The 24,878-nt window shown below is 36.7% G+C and overlaps 1 protein-coding gene across 4 annotated transcripts in view; it reads left to right on the top strand.

Moving 5' to 3' along the window:
* Window positions 1-24,878, top strand: part of LOC128679573 (uncharacterized) — a 141,969-nt gene that overhangs the window by 70,362 nt on the left and 46,729 nt on the right. For all 4 annotated transcript variants that reach the window (XM_053761904.1, XM_053761906.1, XM_053761903.1 and 1 more), the window contains one exon: window positions 352-469. In XM_053761904.1, the coding sequence (XP_053617879.1) occupies window positions 352-469 (118 nt within the window). The remainder of the gene's footprint in view (window positions 1-351; window positions 470-24,878) is intronic.

Raw genomic sequence — 24,878 nt, 5'->3', positions numbered from 1 at the left:
AAGAAAATGTGAAAACAAAGACTATTCTGGCAGCGGTAGTAAGCGATATCGGCAAGCTTACCTACAACTTTCCGTAAGTACTTAAGTACTTGCTGATAAGTTTACGAGTGACGATTTGAGCGCAGTAAAATTTTGGAACCTGAAATGTGACTGAATTTATCATCTTAAAAATAAACTTGATAGTATAGTAGATAATTTACGAAGCAGATCGATTTAGGTCCAGAACTGGATCGCATCAAGAGATTCGAGAATCCCAGATGCTTTTAGGCGACTTGAATAAAATACCACACAATCAACAATAACACACTCGATTCGATAACAAGTGACAAGTGACATGTCTTCTCACCACAGATACCCCAGTCGCTGGTGATGTCGCGGAGTTCCTCGAAGCGGAATAGTCCGAAGCAGCACACCGCAGTCGTCAGCGACAGGAGGCTGACGTCGACCAAGACTGAGAAACCAGATCAAGGTCAGTGCTTACTGCTCAGTGTACCCGTAGCTACGTCCACTTGCGTGTCTGATCTGGTTACAGGAACAAATTGGGATTTGCGAAAAGAACTTCGCATAAAAGGGTAGCAGCCTGTGTGTATAACGTATAAATGCATTCACATAATGAGACACGATAATCAATTTGAATTTAATTAATATAATTATTATTACTATGAATTTAATATTTAATCGATTATTGTATTTACATTTAGTATTAATTCATTCTAAATAAATAAATATATTAGGACAAATCACACAGATTGAGCTAGCCCCTAAGTAAGTTCTAGACCATATCGAGGTTATGAGATACTAACTCAACGATACTATATTTTATCCCATAACACAAGTCTAGAACTTACTTTGGGGCTAGCTCAATTTGTGTGATTTGTCCTATTATATTTATTTATTATTGTATTTTATAGGATTTTTTTTAACAGACTTTGGTAGGTTAGGTTTGTTAGTTACCTTGTGATTAACACTAAGGCGAGCGACTTAAATATTACACGGCAAGTGAAATGAAATGTTTTGAATGTTGTTCTTAAGAAATTTATGCGTAAATGTGGCCGTCCAAATCAAAAGGGACCTTATGGCGGCTGACACTTAGGTCTTAATTGCCGGAATACAAAACAACGGCTATAATGGCGTAAGAGCCTTTTGATTTGGCCACAAATATCATGATAAGCGAAAGTATGCTACGATGAACCGAACAAATGCATCTAGCACTAGCGTACCTCGGAGGGAGGCACGAATGTGGATCTATTTAATACTACTGTTGGTTTAGATACTGCACCAGGGCTTTCACATTGGCTTCGAGAATGTTACTAAAACTATGTGAACATCGAATTGTTTAATATCCATGTGCTTCACTCAAACAGTTCTAGAGCTTTAGAGATTTTTTCTTTCGCCTTTTGTTCTGCAAATGTTGAAATATTATAGTTCTTATTATTCTTATTATAGTTCCGCTCAAGTAAATTTTCATCACATTATTTAAATTTATTTCAAGTTATATAACATGAACGTCTGCGAAAATATATCTCCAAAGAATAATCTTTGACTCAAACTCAAATGCCTTCTCAGAAGCACATTATACAAATAATACCCGCGAAGATATATATCTAAATGTATCTCCAAAAACATAAGCGTTCCACTTTAAGATTCGCGTTGATCGAAGCGGGCGCGGGGCGACCACCTGTGGATGAGCTGAGGTCGGGGACCACCTTGACTTGGCATAGATTAACTCTATGGTTGATGCTTACTATGTTTTGTCTCTGAGAGGACAGTGTTCGGACATAACCTCGGACTTGGCTTAAGATTATTAGGTACGCGTAAACATGTTGGATTTTTTTTACTCTTGACACTTTGTATCGTGGTGAAACGATCAAATTTTTAATGTCCTCTCAGAAACAAACGAGTTTATATTACGACATTAGATAATTGATAATCTTTAGTATTGCCTGGTCTTTTAACTTCTGAATCGATGATATTTATAATATGTATGGAATAAAATTGTCACGCTTCTTAAGCTTTCGAAAAGTAATTTGATCGTATCATTTTTGACGTTATCGATACGATTACATTGTCGCAAAGCCTCGTGCCAGCTACACTATTATTGTGAGACATTTAAAATTCATCAATGACATTTAAGCCTAATTCCAATCAACGCAATGTCTCTTCTGTAAATCCAACATTATTCAACAATATTCTATCCCCCCGGCATCGCAGTAAGTGCTCCGTCACTCCCCCGCCCCGTTTCATTACGACAGCGGGTGAGATGTACTTGTTCGTCTCATCTCTAATGCATTACGTAATCCGACTTGGTAGTAACTAATTGCAGTGTGACTCTGCCTCAGAATAGCACCATATCCCCCCGTGGATGTCGTACGATGCGGTTAAGGGATACCTAGCCTTAGTTGGTAGGCAAAAAACTTTCCTAAGGTGGGTTGGCATCAAATAATTTAATTCGTAATATAATCTAGAATAGCTAAATATAGTAGTACTTTTATCCTGAGTTTCCTACAGGAGCCCCAGGGCTTCGCTGCTAGTATTTTCAATATTTTTTCAATACAAACCCTGTACGGTCGACCAAACTCATCCCCGGTCCAATAAACATTGATTTTCCTCGTGAAACAACCCTCTCCAACGTCAAACAATATTTAATAAATTTAAAAGCAAACAAACCCCAATCAAATTCAAACCTTATCCGCTTGTAATAGAGTTGAAATTAAATTTGATGCTACATGCGATGTTCCGCCGCTATGTTATAATGTGATGAGAGGAATATCGCAATGTATTGGTATTCGTGTATGTCGTGTACCGATCGACGTGGGTCTACGGTGCGAGTTTACAGCGATTTCATAAGAGGTAGCGGTTATTAACATTATGAATCTTTATTTTCAAATATATATTTATAGGATACTATAGTTACTTCACAAACACATAATAAAAATCTAACATTTCTTAAACGCAGCTTAATATGTGTAACTAGTGACCAGTCCGGCTTCTGGAGGATAAAAAACAAAATAAATTATACACCTAAAGAATCCTCAGGAATCAATCAAGCTATCTATTGGTCAAAACCGCATGAAAATCCGTGCAGTAGTTTTTGAGTTTATCGCGAACAGACAGACAGACACGGCAGAGGACCTTATAATATTTTAAAAGGTAAGTTTTTATAACTTGCGCCATACAGGTATATAACATCGCTCGGCGTGCGTCACAAATCGATTCCAGCTTATTGTCTTACGTGTACCTTGACGACGTCCCGACATATTTGGCGACTGTACGTGACAGAGGCGATGCAAATTAACTCTGTAGTATCTTAGAAAATTACTGTTTTTCATATGTAATGCGTGTGTCAGATTGATATACTATATTATATAAATATTCAGGTGACATTAGGAGGATTCGAACCTGAGACCTTTCACAGGCGTTAACCTGTGACAAAGATACTCTCGCAGTAATGCGTTAGTGCCTAAGATAAGGCTTGGGATATGCGAAGGATTAACTAGAGTTGTAACCTCTGTAGAGGATGAGAAGACAGGTTTATCCTAGCGAATACAGAGTTTACGGCCGGTTATGTCAGATGCCTTCAATCAATTTTATTAGCCATCTGACAGCAGTGTTGACAATTGCATTGCTAATTAGCAAATTCAATGAGAAAGACACAAATTCCAAATTGAATAAACCACAAGTTGTAGTCCAAAAATGTTCAGTATCCGTGTGTAAATGACTGCGGCGTCCGGAGCCCGCGCCGCGCCAGGGTTGGATTATTGGAAAGCCATTTGTGGGTGAGTGAGGTTGGGCGCCAGTGTTAGTGGCATTCAATCTTAGATCTATGGATTGTCGTATACGGAACAAAGAATTATATCTGTGACTAATTTTAAACGTCCCGCTTCAATCACGCTGTCAGCTCGACCTCTCACAGGTTCATGTTTTATTAATGTTGTGTTTCAGTTTTGTCTTAAGGTTAATATACTAACGTAATTATTAATGTCTTTTGTAATACTAACGTATTTTGGATCACAGTTATCTAAATAAATGATTTATTATTATTTAATATAAATAATAATATTATTTATATTAAATATAAATAATAATATTATTTATATTAAATCTATACTATTATTATAAAGAGGTAAGCGTTTGTGAGTTTGTATGTTTGAGGCGGGCAATTTTCGAAACTACCGAACCAATTTCAAAAATTATTTCACCATCAGAAAGGTACACTATCCAAGATTGCTTTAGGCTATATTTTATCTCAAAATTCCCTCCTGCAACATCTAGTATTATATATGAACAACGTACAAGTATTATAGGCGCCTTTTTATGTGTGGGACTTTTGGGGATAAGTTACAAATGTTTTAGGCATGAAGAGAGTGATGAATATAGAGGTGTCGAGTGAGATTTGTCACGATCGTTGTGAGTGGAAATTCTTAGTCTCTGCCTCTCCCTTGGGAAACAGCCGTGATAATATGTATCTAGATACGAGTATTAGCTCGACCGAAGGTGTTCTCTAGCCCGTTTCCTCGACCTGTATGATGAACTCATTACCAACGCTTCAACGTTCATATTTCACCACAACCTAACCATATGGAAGACAAAACGCGATCACTCTATTTTTGTACTCTATCGATGCGGGATTATATAGATCCCCATAATTGCTGGGGGTCTTCACGACTCCCCGGTCGTGATACGGGATTTACGGGATTATAGGATTGATGCAGGAGCGGTCCGCGGTCGATTCGGGTGATACTCGAGTGATATTTTGTTATCGACAACTTGTACTTTTGAAAGAAACTTCCTGCTGATGCTGACAAAACAAAGACAGTGATGGTACGACATTGGAACCTGCAACAAATTATCTACGATATCTTGAACGGTCAGGAACGCTCCTGTGGCGTCCCTGATATTTCAGTTGTTTCTAGCCAGAGGTGATCATCCGATCAAGTGACCAGCTTACTCGTTTGCCGCCGTATTCCAGAATTATTTTCGTATATTCAGTATCCATAATCTACCTACATACACTTAAGGCGGGTCCGCTGCGCCATGTTTTGAACAGGACATTGTTCAAAAATATAATTTTATCGTTGTCATTTATGTTTTTGAACAAATGTTCTGTTCAAAACATGGCGCAGTGAACCCGGCTTTACAGCTATAAATGCGTATGTTTGTCATGATTTCACGGTTAAACCACATATGATGAAATTTGGAATAGATATAGTTTAACACTCGAGTGCAAACATAGGGTATATATATTTTTTTTCAAATAGAGCGTGAGCTACATTGTGCCGCGGGCGAAGCTGCGGTATACAACCAGCACTATGTATAACACATAGCGAAAGCTTTGCAATAGAAAGTCTGCTGCAAAGCGCGACTAGCAATTTGAACGCGCACCGGAGCGCGACTACTGAAATAAAAGTCATTTGCATTGCAGTAATTTAATTGTGGAAGTTGCGCTCGTTGCAACATTTCAAGCCCGTCTTTTGCACTGCAATATTCTCAATATGGCTGACTCACGTGGTCCTGCATTTTAATCCAATAATATGTATTAATAAAAAGCTTTAATTAAAGATAAAAACAAAATAACACTCATTAATATTAGATTATTATTTGATCTACCGACTAGGGTCCACTGCTGAGTCAAAGGAAATTGATTTTCCTTGTTGATCCTGAATATATATATTCGTATATTTCCCCCATAATGTAGTGCTCGGGATTGTGATTTAAATGCTATGTTAATCTGAACTGAAGTGGTTTATATTATCTACCAGATAACACTTTTATAATCGCAATGGAAACCTTGGCTCCAGACAAAACTTTAGATATATGATCATCATTGACAGCCGTTTCTATCCACCACTGGGAATAGGCCTCTCTGTCTTGTGGCTTTAGAAACCAGTTTATAATAATGATGTCCTAGAATTCGCATGACAGATATATTTATACGCATTATGATAAGAGTAAAACCAGATTATAATGGAACTGAAGTGACTGTATGTATAATTTGTAAAGTTCTTGTTTTCTAGTTTTTAAAGATTTGAAGCTGGCCCGTGGGAACCGGCCGTTATTTCAGTGGGAACATTAGCGTGCCCCACATTTCTTGGTAACCGACATAAGCCGGTAATGAGCTTGCCTCAATCCGGGAGGTACTTGCTTGCCCATTACACGTGGTTGAATGCTTAATGTATCATAACACTGTATGAGGAGAAATCTCTGTTTATATTCAGCTTTATTCATTTACGCATAAGATCGGTTCCTCTCGATTAATATTAGAGATTTTTATTGCTATAGTGGAGTAAAGTGGTGAACCTTCTCATATAAAAGTGGTACTACAAATTAAGCTACACTAGATAATTGATTTAATTAGAAATTGTTACAGTAAGTTTTGCCTGTAAATTAAAAAAAAAACGACATAAATCAGATGGCGGCGCTAGTGAGCCGGAAGCGCGCTCTTAAATTATGCAAATATTTTTTAAAACTTGGAGACTCGCTACTGATCTTAACTTGTCTTTGTGACTTCGCTTTAAGTATACGGTATGTAGAATGATGTCGCACAGATGTCTTCGTCTATTTACATACTCGGTCCACTTAATGTAGTGAGCTTTGAATATTATCGCTTTATGCAAATAAATTTCAAATTCAAATCATTTATTCAGAAATTAGACCTTCACAGGCACTTTTTCACGTCAATTTTTATATTAAATAGTTATTGCTCACATTTCGGAACGACCACTGCTGAGAAGAAATGCCGAAAGAAACTCATTTGAACAGTGTTGGTCCCTATCATGCCAGAAGGGCTTACCATTATTGTTTCTTACAATTTTTTTTCTAATATCAAAGTACATAGTCAAAAAGTATATATAAATAGGTTATGAATGATATATATATATATATATAGATAGATGTTAAACACAATTATATAAACAAAGCGTAGTCTATATGCACACTGCACTGCAGTGCGTCGACACTAGTCTATGTCAAACCTACGGACGGAGCGTCGAGGCAACGTAGTGCAGCAGTGAGGCTGCGCTCTGCAATAGATTTGTTTGATTCTTCTATTGTGGCGGTCTGCATTACACGCTTTTTTATTCACAGCACAATATTGGAATATTACAACTTCCAAATGAAATTAGCAGTGAAAGAAGAACGAATAATTTAGTCTGTATTCAGACTATATTTCGACACCTAATTTGTAGAAAAAAAAAAAATATTATATATATAAAATTTTTGATACCGACTCAGTTTCATCTTCCGTATCTACTCACAGAATTTGTGTAGTATACAAAAAATTACACACTAATAGTATATCACAGCTGCGTAGCTTCGAATATCCTTGCTCCAAGTGTAACATGGCCGACATAGCACAGCGCATGCGCAACGATCGCCTGGTATTATTAGTCGCGGGCCGCTACTGTTTATTTTTACAGCCCCTCTTCGCGAGGGGTGGAGTGTTTGATGTCATGATTCTATTTTTTGTTTGCCCTGAGTTTATACCCGTCGCGAAATGGTTGATGGAAAATATGTTTTATTTATATGCCGTGTGGTTGTGGTTCCGCCCTAAAATATGACCGAAAAGGCCATATTTTAGACACCGGCACCGTAACGGAGTATCTAATAAACTTAATGTAATCTTTCCCACTAATATAATAAATGCGAATGTTTATGAGGATGTATGTGTGTATGTTTGTGACTCGTTCACGGACGGATTTTTAGGAAATTTGATACACGGATAGAATGTAACATGTAATAACACTTAGGGTACATTTTATTCCGATATTCCCACGGGAGCGAAGCCCCGGGGCGCAGTTAGTTCATAATATTTCTCTTTGTCAGACATTAAAAAAGTTTAAAGGCACATCGTAAAAATTACTAAAATCGATCATCTAACTAAATGTTAACTTCATAAGTGGCAGCTGTCGGTTATTGAAAATATTATATTTCTCTTCACTTTTATTCTGTTTCAATATTTTTTATTACTCTATAGACGTGTCCCACTGCTGGGCAAAGAGCATCCCTTCATTTTTCCCCATTTCAATACAGCAGCGTACTGATAATTTTTCATTTTATTCCCTCTTTATGTATATTACGTTACTAAACATTTTTAAGACCTATTCGTAGAAGTTTAGCTACGGCTACGAGTCGTGGCGCGCTTCGTAGCACATCATCCGTAGCACATTGTAGAACTCGCTACGACAGCGAGCAGCCGTCTACGAAGTTCGTAGCACTGTGTAACCGCTACGAATATTGCTACATTGGTTGTACACAAAGCACTGCGGAAATTGTTACCGTGTTAAAGTTTACATTGTACTTTTCAACAAATTGTGTACTTTGTTAAGAATTGTGATCTATTTATACTGTAATATACTGAGATTATTTTCCCAATAGATGGACATCAAGGAGAACGATGAAAATAATTAGTTGCAAAATTTTAGAATTTTTCAATTAATTTTGCAATTACGTTAACTGTATGAAGCGGTTAAATGGGTGTAATTGACGTTCGATAGTGACAGCGATGCTAGCCTGTCGTCCATGAGAAGAATCTCCGGTTCCATCCATTCCCTTGACTCACGAACTGCACGGGAAGGGAAACAGCCAGCATAAAAGACTTCAGTCTTGTAATGTACTTTTTTAATAGACAAAATAATATTATTAATATACAATATAGTATATCGTTGCCGTTAAACTGTTAAGAGCTCCGTTGTTTTCTATATACACTGACATGCGTTCACGTACGTGGAAACTTCATACAATTTCCACGTTGGTCTGCGTTGATCCGTCGACGGATATCAACATGGCGAAAGACGTTCCATCGCAACTGAGCAATGGGAACGCGCTCTAAGTATATTGGCAATATGAGAACATTGCAAACAATGTTATGTTTTATGTAAATAAATCAATAATAACCTCGTTCAGGTATTGATGTAAATATATTGAAATAGAAATGTGATGTACAAATAAATAACTTGTTCAATAAGTAGGATCGACGTTGTGAACCGATGGTGTTCAGTGCCGCTCCGAGGGCCGAGTGGAGGCTCGTTGGAACGGACTAGATTTGTGCTTGATTAGCTTTTGTCAATGAAAATACGAATCAGTCACGTGAGATGCCTAGCTACCTGTAGAACATACCTGTATATGCTTTGCTATTTATATTTATATTTTATATATGTAGTTATTATTGTATTTTAGTATGTGGTAGTACTTATTTGTGTTTAAGATATTTTTGCGCCGCACAACTTTTCTCTGTTTCTCCTAATGGGAGAGAATGCTTATAGCATTAAGTTCGCCATTTGTTTATAAGTATGTTTTTACTTGGAACAATAAAGTCTTATAAATAAATAAAATAGAACAGGTTAATATAGGAACGTATTTTAGAGACTAGTTCCTGAACTAGTCTCTAAACAAGGGTGAACTTGTCTAAACACCAAATTCAACCTAGCTTAGAGGATTTCTGATATATTTGCATTATTCTATCTACATGCTCAGTCCATGGTACTGAACAACTTTTCGTATGGAACCAACTTGAAAATTGCGAAAAAAAAAATCAACTGATCAATACATTTTCCACAAGTTTGGTATTTAATTTTGTATAGAACAGCTGATTTTTTTTCGCGTATTTCGGAGTTACCCCCATACTAAAAGTCGTTCAGAATCATGGATTGAGCGAGTAGTCTACAGTAAATATTGTTTAAAGTAATTATTGTCAATTTAGTACATTGACAATAATTACTTTAAACAATATTTACTTCCTCCTGTCAGGAGGAAGTAAATATTCAATCACGTCACACACAGGACAGGTCAATCACGTCACCCTGTATGTGTTGTAAAGAGAAAAATAAACTTTTTTATTATAATAAAAAATTTCGATCGAAAATTCGACTATACCCAATCTTATAATTATTTTCAAAACCGCGTGTTTGCGACTTGGCCCGCGCCCCGGACCACACATATCACACGTGAGTGACCTGTATTTTCATTAACAATCAGAAAAAAACTATTTCTTACGTTAGTTTTAATGAAATTATTGTTTAAATTTTGATGGGCGAGTGAGTTATAGTGATCAAGTGAACTTGCGCATTGGAAGGCGGCTGCAATCAGTTCTGTATTCCGGGCTCGTATTTACTGTCTGTACGTTGCCTCGTGTCTACAGGGTGTTTGCAGACTGCAAGCGAGACACAAGATTCTTGTGAGAAAGAGACAGATTGATTCCCTGTAGTGATTTGAAATGCGAGCTTATTCTTTGTAAATGGAATTCATAAGGTATTTGACGCTTGGCAATGAATAAAGACCAGAATCGAATTTTCCATCAATTGTTGCAACTACACAACTCATGAGAATTATCTACGCTATGTGAGAATTTTTCTACTATTCTCTAGAATTTTTTTAATTTTTATTTTATTTTTTATCACATAGATTGAGCTAGCCCCATAGTAAGTTCGAGACTTGTATTATGGGATACTAACTCAACGATACCATATTTTATAACATTGACATATATAGATAAACATCCAAAACCCGGGCCAATCAGAAAAAGATCATTTTCCATCATGACCCGAACGGGAATTGAACCCGGGACCTCTCGGTTCAGAGGTAAACACTTTACCACTGCGCCACCGAGGTTGTCAAACATCTGAATGTAATGAACACACAAACAAAAGTATAGCTGGCGACTCAGTCGCGCGCCATTACGATCCCCTGTGAGTGCAGCTTCTGTCAAACAATATTATAACAAGACAAGTTCCGACAGCTTGCGACCCGCCCCCGACGTATATCACGAGAGTAGGCTGCGTGCACACCAGTGTTGCCACGTTCCGGTTTTGGCGGGACATCCCGGTTACCAGACCGGACCATCTACTAAACAACTGTTATACCCGCATCCATGGACGTCTAAAAAAAAGATGTTTTTTTTTATAAATTCATGCCCGCATTAAATTCCATGTAGTAGTTTTTGCGTGATGCGCGAACAAACATACATACTGACAGATAGACAAAATTCAAATTTTGGCGTGTATTAGTCCCATTTAAGACGGGGCCCTTATTCTTCCTTTTATATACCTTATATTAAAAAAGCCTTCTTACAGTTTTGTTATATGTAGATGTCCCGCGAAGGATTGGCTCAGTTCTTTTGTTCGTTCGTGTGGATAACTATTCCTATGCTTATTCCTGCGATACCTTTACATCGAACTTTCTATTGAAATAAAATCGACTGTAACAAAGGAATGCATTCAATAAAGCCTCACCTTTACAGAAACAAACCTTCGGAACTCCGAAGGACTGTAAATGGACGTGTGTCGCGCAATACTGAATTATTACCGGCAGCCTTCCACACGGATATAGCACTTATGCCGTAGATGGCAAGGGTGGTGTTGGCGTGGAAGCGGGGGTGGTAAAATCGGCCGTGGCATCAAGACGTTATTGCCATGCTACCCCCTTTTTACGAGCGCTTAATCTTCGGGTCGCTATAGTGGTCGGTGCGTTTCCAATGCCAAGTGCGATACGGGAAAATAGAATGTCAATGACTGATTAATGTAGTGTGGATTGATAATTTTAACATTCTACTGCTTCAAGTAATGTACAGAGTTCTTAAATATATTTCGCACCTCTTGAAGCAAGTAGTGGACTATTAATAACTACAATAAAGCCTAGACACTGACAATTTATCTTCAATCCCGTTGAGGTCGATACTTTTTGTCACAGAGACCGTACGAAAGTAGGACGTTGCAATATGAGGAACTATCAATAACAAATAGATCATATTGTTGTTTGCAGCGACAGTAGCGCCACGTTAGCGGTACTTCTTTCGTGGTGCGGACACTAACTATTAACGCTCTCCTTTTCGATCAGCTAATATTTCTGTGTAAATAAACCTTAATCTTGATTTGTAACTTCATTAATTATTTTGTGGCAGACAGCTAAACTATGTAACCGCATAATGTAAATTAAATAAATAATACATACAGTAACACATATTTATTGGGGTAGATAGCGCCAAGGGTTGCGATGCTCGAAGCCCACATTTAGCTAATAGGCTAGTTGATGGAATCGAAATTCGATAATGACAGGTTAATATAAATTTCAATTATATCATAAATTCCATGAACCAAACGAATGTCAATGGAAACTGGCACGTCTACAGCGCATGCGCGCGCCCAATGCGGCCGCATCAACACCCGTGTAGGTCTGGGGTGGCGGGCTGTAGGCAGAGATGCTCCGCACTTTGTTATCTGTGGAGTACAGGGCTTATGTTACGAGTTCAAATAGCTGGCTTCATTTGTTTCTTTTTGTAACATTTGCAGATGGCCAGTGTTATTGCTGCTGTTTTTTTTTAAATTTATTTATCATTATCATACCCCACATTTACACTCAGCCACTGCCAAGCGAGTAACCTATTTACATACTCGTGCTGCCCACTGGGATGCTCACTTCCCTGCCCAATAGCCTGAATGTCACGAGATAGTCGATAGTCTAAAAGGCATTTTATTTCCCTCAACCGCTTCACCTTTAAAACTATTGTTGTTCAGTGGTTTTCACACACCTGTAAGCGTGATATTGTCACATGTGTAAGCGTTTTCATAGAACACTTTCTTCCCGTGAAGGAAAACATCGGAAGCAAACTTGCGCAATGAAGTGTAGAAGTAGTATTAAATACGTGTACGAGCACATTTAATCGTAAGGTAAAATACAAGAGTTTGACATGAACAGACATATTAATCACACGTCCAAATCATTACATGCGACCCTGCCAAGATCTATCTATTTATCTTCTGGTACATTGTTCAAAAACGATATAGTCAATTGTCGAATCAATAGCGTTATCGAATCGAACGAACCACCGTCAAAAGTTCTCGGAAACGGGGCATGAGAAGATTGATAAATCACGTTTTATGTAGGCAGTTGTTTTCTCCGGTACGAAAATCCAATTTAGTATCGCAGGATGAATCCATAATAAAATAATGGCGGCGCTCATGCCTTCAACCAGTTACCGTGCCGGATATTTTTAGCGTTCCGTACTTAGACTTGGAAATGTAAAAACCTTTATAATCTTATCATAATCTTAACTAATATTATAAATGAGAATGTGAGCGAAACTCTTCACGCTCTATCTACTCAACCAATCTTCTTGAAAATTTGCATACATGTAGTTTGAAGTATGGAGAAGGACATAGTTAATAGCCGCGAGAAAAAGCTGGTAGCTATACATGTATAATTTGTTTTTGAAATTTCCATAGAGTACTTCTAGTTGACATAGAATCGTGAAATTAAACAAGAAGCGATGTCTTACAGTTACAGCACATATAAAGGAACTTTTGATAAAAAGCAAATTATACGGAATCCTTGGTGCGCGAGTCCAATTCTTAATTAACCGGTTTTTGTGGCGGCCAACGTTGATCCGAGGGCATAATTGAAAAGTTTCGGATCGGATTTAAAAGTGAATTCATCGGGAGTTTTTTAGGGCTCCAAACCACAAAAAGTGAGCAGAACAGAACCTTTTTTACCCACAAGTTGCGCATCTTTATTACAAATTGGTCTTGTTGTAAGTAAAACAAATTCTACTTTGTGGAAGAAATCCCTGTTTTCACATTGTCCCATGATTTTGTCCCATTGATGGGAGCACGAGGGGGAACTGTTTTTCGTAGTTAGGTCATACTTTTGCCCAGCACAGGACATAAATAGCTAGTTAAAAAACTTTCCTTTCGACTTCCAAAGCACAGATAAAGAAGCGACGCAGCAAACTTCTCCGCGGTCTTTTCTTCAAAGACGTACGCCATATAACAATGGATAACAAAACAGCGTCACTAAGGAAATGTTCCTAATGAGCTGTCTAAAGCAATGTAATGTTGCTACAATGCTTTCTCGGAAACGGTGCCTGACGGCCATTCACGTCTACAGGCGAGCTACCTGTAGTCCGCTGTGAATAATTTACTGAGACCTAGCGAATAAGCTGTAGAGCACCTGCTAGCTAAACATAGGTATCTATTTTGTTAGATCATGGAGATCGAGTATGTCACGCACACTCAAATGTCCAAACCGGTGGCGGCGTGTTGGGTCGGGTTGGGAGGTTCCCTCTATTATGGTTGAGCTTCACGATGGCTGACTTACGCGTCAACTCGTGAACGGATGCTGCCGGGGAGAACTGGTCAGCTCGATCTTTTATTAAAAGTTTTTTTGTTTGGTTTAGTTGTTTTTTTTTATTCAGTATACCTTTTGACCATGTACTTTATTGTGTATTTACATTGTTATATTACTGATAAAAATTATACATAAATTTATTCAATTCAATTTATTCATAAAAACAATTTACATTGCATTCGAATATTGTAACTTAAAACTAGTAATTATAATTTAGTATAATAAAATCAATTTAACACTTAAATGCCAACAAATAGAATTACAAAATACAATTTATAATAACAATTTCTTTTTTTTTTTTTTTTTAATTTTTAATACATATCAGTTACAGATAGATAGACAATAAATTACCTAAAAGTCATCTACATTATAACAGCACTTGTTTAGCAGCAATGTTCTGAGTTGATTTTTGAATCTAGAAAGCTTTCTCTCTGACTTGAGTTCAATTGGCAACTTATTAAATAAACCTATGGTCTGATGACGCGCACAGTGCTTTACAATTTGCAGAGCAGGTATAACTTTTAGAGTTAAGTCCTTTCGCCTAGTACTTTCGCGTAATAATATTTCTTCTTCCGTCTCAAAAATAGCTCTGTTTTTAATAAAGTCTGTTAAAATCACAAAAATATATAAGGAGGGAACGGTTAATATTTGAAGTCTTTTGAAATGTTCCACGCATGACTCCCATGGTGGTATACGGACCATGGTGCGTATGGCTCTCTTTTGCGCTACAAAAGCTTTATTAATGTTGTAATCGTAGCTTCTACCCCAATATTTTATACTATAGCGCAGCCTAGATTCAACTAGAGCAAAGTATAGCGATTTCAGTTGATCCACCGTGAGTTCATCCCGTAAGGTTCTCAGTGCACAGCAAGCACTGTTGATGCTATTTTCCACGGCCTTTAACTCAGGCTTCCAGTTCAACAAATTGTCAATTTGAGTTGAGAGAAATTGTCAAGTTAAAACACCTTTTTTCAACGAATGCTACGTTTTCGCGCCATTTCTCAGTATTCCCACTATCACTTATATTAGCAACTATACACGCATGTCCATCTGAGAGTCCATTATGGTCAACTTCAGTCGAAATAGGAGTAACTTCAGGCAGATTAGTCAAAATATTGTCTATGCAAGATTCTGATCCATTTCTAGTGAATGTTATTTCGTCAACTAAATACCTAAAATTGTAAGAAGTCAGCAAGTTCAAAAATTCTGTCCTGTTAGCACTATCTGCCAGTAAGTCTACATTAAAATCTCCTGTTATTAAACATTTCTTACTGAAGAAGCGCTGTAAAAATAGTTCAAATCCTACAATAAACTCATTGAAATTGGTATTATTATTATAAACACAAAATATATACAAATTAGTATCCTTGTCTCTAATACCACATAGTTCGAAGTGTTCAGTTTTGCTTAGTTGTTTACATATGTTTACCTCCTCTACACTTCTCCCTTTACTAGCTAAAATCAGTGATCCTCCCCTAGTCTTATTCGTTCTTACAAAAAGTGTTACTAAGTCATAATTTGTGAAACTTAGCATTGGAGCAGAGTGAATGTCTAAGAAGTGTTCACAAATACACACAAAACTGGGCTTATCCACTAAGTTTTCTATATAAAGTTCAATTTGATCTTTTTTTGAATTTAAGCCACACACATTCTGATAAAAAACAGTAGTTAACTGGAAGTGCGCCGAGTCTTGTTTTTTATATAATGTATCAAATTTACTGCTCTCGAAAAAACTTTCCTGTGTGAAATGTGTTGTTTTGGGATTGTGTAATTATTGATGACTTGTTGACATTATCATTTACTGTACTAAAATAGTCAAGGATGTTTTTTTGTTTGAATTTTTTCTTTATTGTACAGAGAGCATTTTTTTCTGTAAAATAATCAGTGATTTTTTTTTGGACTTGGAACTTATGATAACCCTTATTTACTGAGTTTGTGATATTTGCACCATATTTATAATTTTTGTACAACGTTGATATATTTGTGATAAAATTGCAAACATATTGTGGATAGTCAATTTCGACATTAATTTTAGTAGCAATAAATTCTAGGAGGCGAGATGATTTATAGTTGTAGTCAATATGTAAAAATTTACAGTTAGGATAGTTCATTGCAATTAATTCTAATTCATAATTAAGTTTTTTTATATTAAGATATTCATTATATGGTGTACTCATTAAAATAATTTTGTTGTCCTTAAATCTAGACAAGATATTACATAGATCAGATTTCAATATGTATGGATTTTTGTCCATTGTGCCTATAGATAAAACAATAATGTCCGTGTTAGAGATAGAGGATAAATTATTACAGCTGCTTAAAATTTGTTTCGAAGTTGCGTTGGGTTTGATGAATCCGTGTACATCATATATGTCGTTCCACTTTCCGTTCCTGGTCTTCATAATTCTTTTTGTTAAACCACAAGCTTGTTCTCCGCCAAAGATGTATATTTTAGGTCTTTGGTTCGAAAATGGTAATTCAAGATTGGTACTGGTGGCGCCATCTATGATTTCTAGTTGTGATGACTGATCTAGTTTAGATGTAGTTTGCGACTGAAGTAAATTTTGTGGGTCCAAAGTGAAATCTAGTTGGTTTTGTTTTAATCTCTGTCTTTTCCCCCTAAAAGAAGTATTAATTATCCTCTTTGAACACGGCGAGTCACTACATATGTGGGTAAGCTTTTTTATTTTTAGCTCGTAATTTTTTATTATGTTTTTTAGAGAGGCATTTTCCTGTACTATGTTACATATTTCGTTGTCGGCAATATCTAATTTTTCTTGAAGCAATTTATTTTCCTTTTCTAGTAGTTCAAGTCTGTTTACATCTGTCAATAGTTTTTCCGGACAGCTTCTGTTCAGGTTTTGTAAAGATTCTTGGATGTGACTTTCCAGATCTTCCTCGGCCTCATCTGATAACGACTCAAAGGAATTAGTAGTTTCCAGGTTAATCCTGCAATTTTGATTATTTCGTACCGTGACATATTCTTTCATCAGGCTGCGATTTATGGATGTTGTAGGTGTTGAAGATGTTGTTGGAATGGGCGATTTAATTGAAGTCGAGGATTCTCTTTTACGCAACTTGTTAATGCATACAGTACACTTCCAATTAGATTTGTTCTCTTGCGTCATAATGCGGAATCGACCAAAAGAAACATTCGCACAATCTATGTGAAAGATTTTTTTACAACAGGAACACATCAAATTTTTGTTTGTTCGTTATTTTGTTTTTGCATTTAGCGCATTCAAACTCCATATTTGGCCTTAAAATTGCAAAAGAAAGAAAAGAAAAAAAAAAAAAAAAAAAAAAAAAAAAAAAAAAAAAAAAAAAAATCGCTCAGGTCTGTCGAGACTTGAACCATGGACGTAAGTATTTGAGTCAACGCCGTAGACCGCTTGGCTGTCCTCTGCGATACTGTAGCGACGAAATTTGTCGCCTAATGCGAAATTGATTGTGAGTTGATGGGCGGGTAAACATAGATCATCTGATGACTCACAGCTGGTTTTGAAGTATCATTGTCACAATAACTGTCTTGTTTAAAAACTGTTTTTGCTTTTATCACTAATTGAAGCGTTAATCACTAGTTCTGTATTCACAATTTTAAAGTACGTACTGCAGGCCCCACGGGTATATACATTACAACTTAAAAATGTCACTATAACAATTTTTTGCAAATAAATATTTACGGACGTGTCTCAAGAACTGCCGCCGAGGGGCGCGCGCGCGCGAGGTATTATTTAAAATACTTAAAAAAAAAAATTATTTTTTTAAAATGGTAAGCCCTTCTGGCATAATAGGGACCAACACTGTTTGAATGACTTTCTTACGGCATTTCTTCACAGCAGTGGTCGTTTCGAAATGCTAGTAGTTTGTAGCTTTGGTAAATATAATTTAATTTAGAATATGACGTGAAAAAGTGCCTGTGAAGGCTTAATTCCTGAATAAATGATTTGATTTTGATTTTGCTATTGGATTTGTAGTTCAACTATTATTCTACTGGTCGTAACGCAGACAGTGCGACGGAGAGCGAGAGACTTCGCGCTTGGATTTTGAACAAAATATACTTTTCGGGAGTTACATCAATTGACTGTTATTTTGTGCCTTTATATTTATATGATATTGGAAAATAGTTTAGAGAATACAAAAGACTTGAAACGCATAGAGTATATGCAGGTATTTATGTTTTATTTTGTTGTCTTTAATAATATAAAGTTATTATACATAAATTAGTTGGCTTATAATAAATTCAGAGACCACGGGTAAAATAATTCCCGTGGTATCTTCAAGGAACTATCACAGGGACCATGGGCAAACACTAGAAATATCTTTTATCGGTGTGTCATTACATGCACAACACTAGTGGACTGCTGGGTAAAGTTTTCTCGTGACATTCAGACGAAATGCGCTCGTACGATACACCAAACTGGAAACGTGACACTAGCTACCTTATTTTCAAGGCAATAAAGTATATTTTACAACGTTTCGTAACAATTTGGAGTTTGACTCATTACCTAGAATATTCCAAGACTTTCCGCGCCGGTATTGTCGAGTTGACGGTTTCATTAGCACTTTCAGGTAGTTCGCATTTGTAAGGATTTCGTTTCGTAAACGAGGTTTTTATTTTAAACTCTGATCCTGCTACTTTTGCATCTCACCTTAAAAGACTTTCGGTATGCTTTACGTTGTTGAGGGATTTGTAAAAAATTATAGTGACACAACCCTTCAACAAATGTAATGGTGCACCACGTTTATATGTTAACTAAAGTGAAACATATGTAAACAACAGAAAAAAAAAATGTAAACAACAGAATTTAAATTATTATAATAAGAGAGCTGTCCGAACAGGGACTTGAACCCTTGACCCTTGAATTGAAAGTCCAATGCTCTATCGACTGAGCTGCTCTCTAGCGGATCGTGTGACACTTCAACCTAGATGCAACACAGCTCCAGATTATGTTCTATCAATTCAAACTGAAAAATAATGAATGAAAAACCTTTACGGCAGTTTGAGCGCATGTTTTATTTTTCTTTTTCCGCCTGTCTCTCCAGCCAGCCCTCGTTATTTCATTTATCCATTCGCAACGCGAATGTTGGCAAACGAATCTTTTTTAATCTGGGATTTTTTAATATCGGCTTTTTGATTTTCGTATTTCGAATTCTTTTGTTCGCGTTAGTTTAAAATTTTTGTACGTAATAATCTCTTTTATTTTAGTTAGCGAATTGGAGGTAAATTGTATTTTGAGCAACTGCTCTAAGAAAACTAAAAAATTGAATTGGTTTAAAATAATTCCATGCTAGCTGCGCTCCGGGGATTCGCTCCCGTGGGAATTTCGGGATAAAAAGTACCCTATGTATTATTCCAGTTATTGTCTACCCGTGTATCCAATTTCATGCCAATCGGTCCAGTAGAAGCGTGAAGAGGTAACAAACAAATTTACTTACTTTCGAATTTGTAGTATTAGTTGGGATTGATACCAACTTTAACTGTAGGTACTAGGTCAAAAATTTAATTTTAGTAATAAAGATTCTATGTAACTGTTTAATATAATTAATTTAAATAAACCACATCCGACAGCCTAAAATGAAAGTAAAATCATGTAGCGAATGCTACGTTCTGTAACTAGCCTCTATCGACAACTATATTACATAGACACAAGTACACGCAGAAGCGACGAAGATTCCACAGTGTTTTGCGAGGATTAGCTCGCTCGCCCGACCGCCCTTCGGTATAATTAACGTTGATTAAGTTTTAACAAACGACACGGCTACTTACTTAGCTAATGAGGATCGCTATGATTAAGTGCTTAGTGGAAGTGTTTTCTTTCGAGGGAAGGTTAAAATATTATATGAGTTTCTTACTATCCCAGGTTAGAATCGTAGTCATGCTACTCATGTACGAGTACCTGCCTCCTGAGTCACCTGCCAAGTGTGGGCAGATATATAACTACCTAGATATCTTTCTGTACGTAACGGTGTTTTTTTTAGTTGAAAAGTCAATATATTATTTTATTATGTGTTTGTATACCAATCTGACTCATGATAGTATGTAGTCTTGCTTCCGGCGAAGGTAAGTGTCGTGAGGAAACCTGCATAATAGTTGACTGTTTAATGTATGTCTCAGAAGCTTCTAGACGACAATAAATTGGCGAGGTTAAAAACTGTCCGGGGTGATTCGCAGAGCGTTTCGACCGCTGCGGTCGCGCTGTCATTACAATTTTTCAAATTTTAACAAAGACAAGAATTTACTATATGACTTTACATCAATTACTCTGTACTGTAGTAATGTAAATTTTATGAATGATTGATTTTGGAAATGATTCTTTCCTCAAGAAAATTTACGGATTGTAATGACCGCGCAGCATCAGCGGTCGAAACGCTCTGCGAACCACCCTCTGGTGTTCGCTGATAAGATGTAAACGTGTTAGTATTATTTCCATGAAGTTGAAATTGAGTTCGCGCTCTCACTGCCCCGAATACGCTAAAACGAAAGAGGTTATTTCGCACGTTAATTCATTTAATGAGAACGCTTTCTAGATGTCCGCGATCCAAATCCCGCACAATCGACAGCACGTCAATTAACTTGCATGGATCTCTATGCAGCGGTAATAGCGATGAATTTGGGTAGCTTTAGGTGTTGTGAACTGCACAATAACGTTGTCTCAAGCAACATAATACGCCAATGGCTCGCTGTAATGTGTCAACACGGGCTCTGTGGCTAACAAAGCACGATACGACATAGACCTAATTACGTTCAGAAGTGGCGGGCGGAGCTCGCGAGGAATGATGTTGGCATTGATAATAGAGGTCCTCAACTCTTCATCTCACCCTAACTTCCTAAATCTTAGCATTTTCCCGATCACTTCCACAGGCGTTAACCGCCGGATCCCAGGGACCACTTACTCTGTTTCCTCTCCACTTCGTACGGTGTTTGCATCCTTTGCTGTCAGACCAATAGCACGGATATCCTCCTTGACAAATCCTCCTCCTATCCAGAGTATTAAATTGGAGTTGAGCAAATACAGTTATAATTATTATGGTATGGTATTTGTGTATCAAAACTTTTTCATTTTGATAAGACTATTACCAATCTATGGCGCGGTTTTTCTTATAATTACTACACTTTAGTCTCATTCTGTCTAAAATAGTGTGTTAGCAAAACTGTTCCAAGTGAGATTTGAAAATTATTGTCTAATTTGTCTCATCATTTTTTTTAAATATTCATATTTAATTTGTCTCATCAATTTTTTAAAATATATTCAAACCAATATTCATTTGTTCACAGGTAAGTACCATTATACACGACACCACTACACTCAACACAATAAGTAATAGATTCAAATTGTTTCCGAAGCCCGTTTGAGCATGCGAACCTTACTGTCACTTCTATACGTTACAAAGCCTTGCCTCGTGTGTTGCGGCGCATGCGCCTACAGACTGAAAGAGGAGCGTCAGCGACAATTGCCCCCTCGTTCGCAAACACTGACAGAACTCTTCTGTAGCGATAGCAAAGAAATTTTAAAGCAACAATTTGGGGATTGAAAGATAGTAGTGTGGAGGATTCCGGAGTGGAAAATAATAACATAGGTGACATCAGGAAATTCATCAAGAATTTTGTTAATACTTTGAATTTTTCATACTTTGACAATCACAACTCGGTTGCCTAGACTCCAAAGGGTGGCCAACGTCTGCATTGATCGACCGTGTATATAAGGCTACCTACAGTAGCATCGCTTTCTATAAAAATCTATCGAAATAAAAGGTTTTAATACGTCAAATAATTAGCAGCTAGATTAATAATAACTCCTGTTATTTCGTAGCCTTTTTATCATCTCTATTAATTACTTTCATATTCAATAAAATACTCATTGTCCTATTCAGTTATTGTTTCAAAAAATATATATTGTGGTGACGGTACACGTTGGGCGTAACGTAACTGACGCGCCTCGCGACCGTTTGGTTTGTTGTGTGTCTAGTGAGGTGCGCTGTGTCGAAGTTTTGTCGCGTTTATCGACTGATTGTCGCTTAATCTGTTTGTGGTTATGAAATGTTGATAAATTTGTTATTCATTGTTGGTTTTTTTAAGCAGTTCCCGTGATCGAATTTCAAGTGATAATTAAGGCAATAGAAAGAAAGAAAGAAAGAAAGAAAACATTTATTTGCCAAAAACATGAGTACAAATAGTCAAAATGAATTAGACCTACACGTTTTACCGAATATAGGTATGCAAATATAATTAAATAAAAAGGAGCATGCTATCCACTACAAATCCAAAACAAACTATAATGAACTATAATGTACTATACTAGCCCTAAATTCTATCCGAGTCTATCATTAAAGAAATCATTTAAAGTATAATAACATTTATCAGTTAATAAAGACTTGAGGTGCTTTTTAAATAGATTTAAATTTAAGCTTTTATATTGATTTGGAATTTTGTTGTAAATTTTCGGTGCCATACATACTATGCTATTACCGAGTAAAGCAGTTTTTGATGGGTGCATGCATAATCGATAGATATCTCGATGATTCCTCAATACAACATCAGCTAGACGAGGGAATAAATGAGCATTGGTTTTCACAAATGTTGCTACCTCAAGTATGTAAAGTGACGGAAGTGTAAGAATTTTGTGTTCTTTAAAAAACGGCTGACAACTATCAGTGCTTTGGAGTCTAAACATTGCGCGAATACAGCGTTTTTGCATTTTAAAAGCTATATCCTTATCCGTCGAATTGCCCCAAAAAATTATTCCATATCTAAGTATTGATTCCACTAAACCATGATAAGCTGTAAGAAGCGCTTTTATGTTTAATTCATTTGAGAGTTTAAATAGTACAAACGCCGAACTACTAAGTCTTTTACTAAGACCATCTATATGGGGTTTCCAGTTTAATTTAGAATCTATAGTTAGCCCTAGAAATTTTGTTGAATCAACTTCTTTCAACACATGGCCTTGATATTCTATTTTATAATTTTCCGTATCAAGCGGTCTTTGACTAAAATGCATTATATTGGTTTTGTCAAGATTTATCTTTAAATTATTATTATCAAGCCATTCAATTATGCATGTTAAAGTTGCATTAATATCTAATTGATAAATATTTACATCATTACATCTTGCTATCGTCCGCAAATAAAGTCATATTATGTTTGGTAGTGTTTGGAAGATCGTTAATATATATTATGAAAAGAAGGGGCCCAAGCACACTACCTTGTGGAACACCATATAATACAGAACGTTCAGTTGATAAGTAATGTTGTTCCGATTGTGTTTTAGGATTGAATTTTGAAATTTCTGTTAACTGTTTACGATTAGATAAATATGATTTTATTAAATTTAACACATTACCCCTAATTCCGTACGCTTCTAACTTGTGTAATAGTATGTCATGTTAATATAAAAATATAAATAATAAAATATAAGAAGAAATCATAACAATGGCGTGAAAGGGACGTAACCTATTATGAATTTAGAATATGATCCCAAAATTACTGAGGTCTAATTTCTGAATTAATGCTTGGACTTTACGGCCAGTGTACGCCCGGGTCCAGACACATTTCTGTCCCCTCTTAACCGTCGAGCTCACAACGCATTGTAGTCAGGGCGACACGCGTTCCTTTTGTCAAGAGGTGATTGCCTTTTTGCTCGGACAGGAAACGTATTTAGCGTCACTTTGATTATATCATCACTACTAGGCACATCGGCTTCGCTCGGGTAAAACCCGAGGGGTATTATACCCCTAAAACTTCCTCAGGAATCACTAACTAGTGAAAACCGTAAAAAAATTCGTCCGGTGCTTTTTGAGTTTATCGCGTTCATACAGCCAGAGAGATTGACAGATGCGACAGGGGAAATTCTTTTTAAAATATGTTAGGATGTGGTGTAGATAAACCTAGTAGTGGATCCTGAGCTCCGACGCTCAATGGCATCGGAAGCGACCGGTAAAATACTCAAATGAGAGAGAGATGTGTTGTGGATTAAGCTTGAAATATGAAAATTTTAGTTAACATTTTGGAGTGTAACGGATCTGGTTTCCGAATATACGAAACTAACTGTGGCCCACAGCTCCACCCATGGCCAAAATTACCTTCCGTACACATAATGTACGCATGTAGGTTATACAAAACAATTTTAAATACAGTTCACTGAATTGTGTTCAAGTTACAAACTGTTACGATCTCTCTCAATCCTGTAATTAATTTTCTTCCCTGAGATTTGATACATGTTTGCTCATAGAGCAAACAAAAAAACATATTGCACATTGGAAACGCAAAACATACATGATGACAGTCCATTTTATAATAAAATGTACACAAACTAGCATCGATATGTGTTTCGATTTATCAGTCTGAATAATTAATCGGAATTGAAATCCACGTTCAGATCACTGCTCGCCAGTTTAATTAACAATAGTGATGTACACAAGTGACTATATCGATATCGATGATCCGGCTGGCAATTTGTTAGCGCGGCAGTCGCGTCGTGTGAACTATCGACCTCGCACCGCTTGCGTATAAATAGTTGACTTTGCTGTAACATCGACAGATGCTTGTGTTTCCGTGTCGGTTTACGTTCTTTCGATTTTGTTTTTACTACCTTTTTTTAAATTAATGAACACGCAAAAACATAGTTTTGATATTATTACTCTCATCGTCTCTCTCTCATCTCATCTCTGCATGTTGCCAGTTGCGTACGAGGTTGTGAAGTCGCGAAGCCCGGGGCCAGCGTAAAAAAAAATATTTAAAGATTCGGTTTCATTTTACAACC

This window comes from Plodia interpunctella, chromosome 22 (genome assembly GCF_027563975.2).
Source record: "Plodia interpunctella isolate USDA-ARS_2022_Savannah chromosome 22, ilPloInte3.2, whole genome shotgun sequence".
In the NCBI taxonomy this organism is placed as follows: Eukaryota; Metazoa; Arthropoda; class Insecta; order Lepidoptera; family Pyralidae; genus Plodia; species Plodia interpunctella.
Note: the sequence above shows the minus strand (reverse complement) of the source record. Positions and strands in the feature narration are given on the sequence as shown.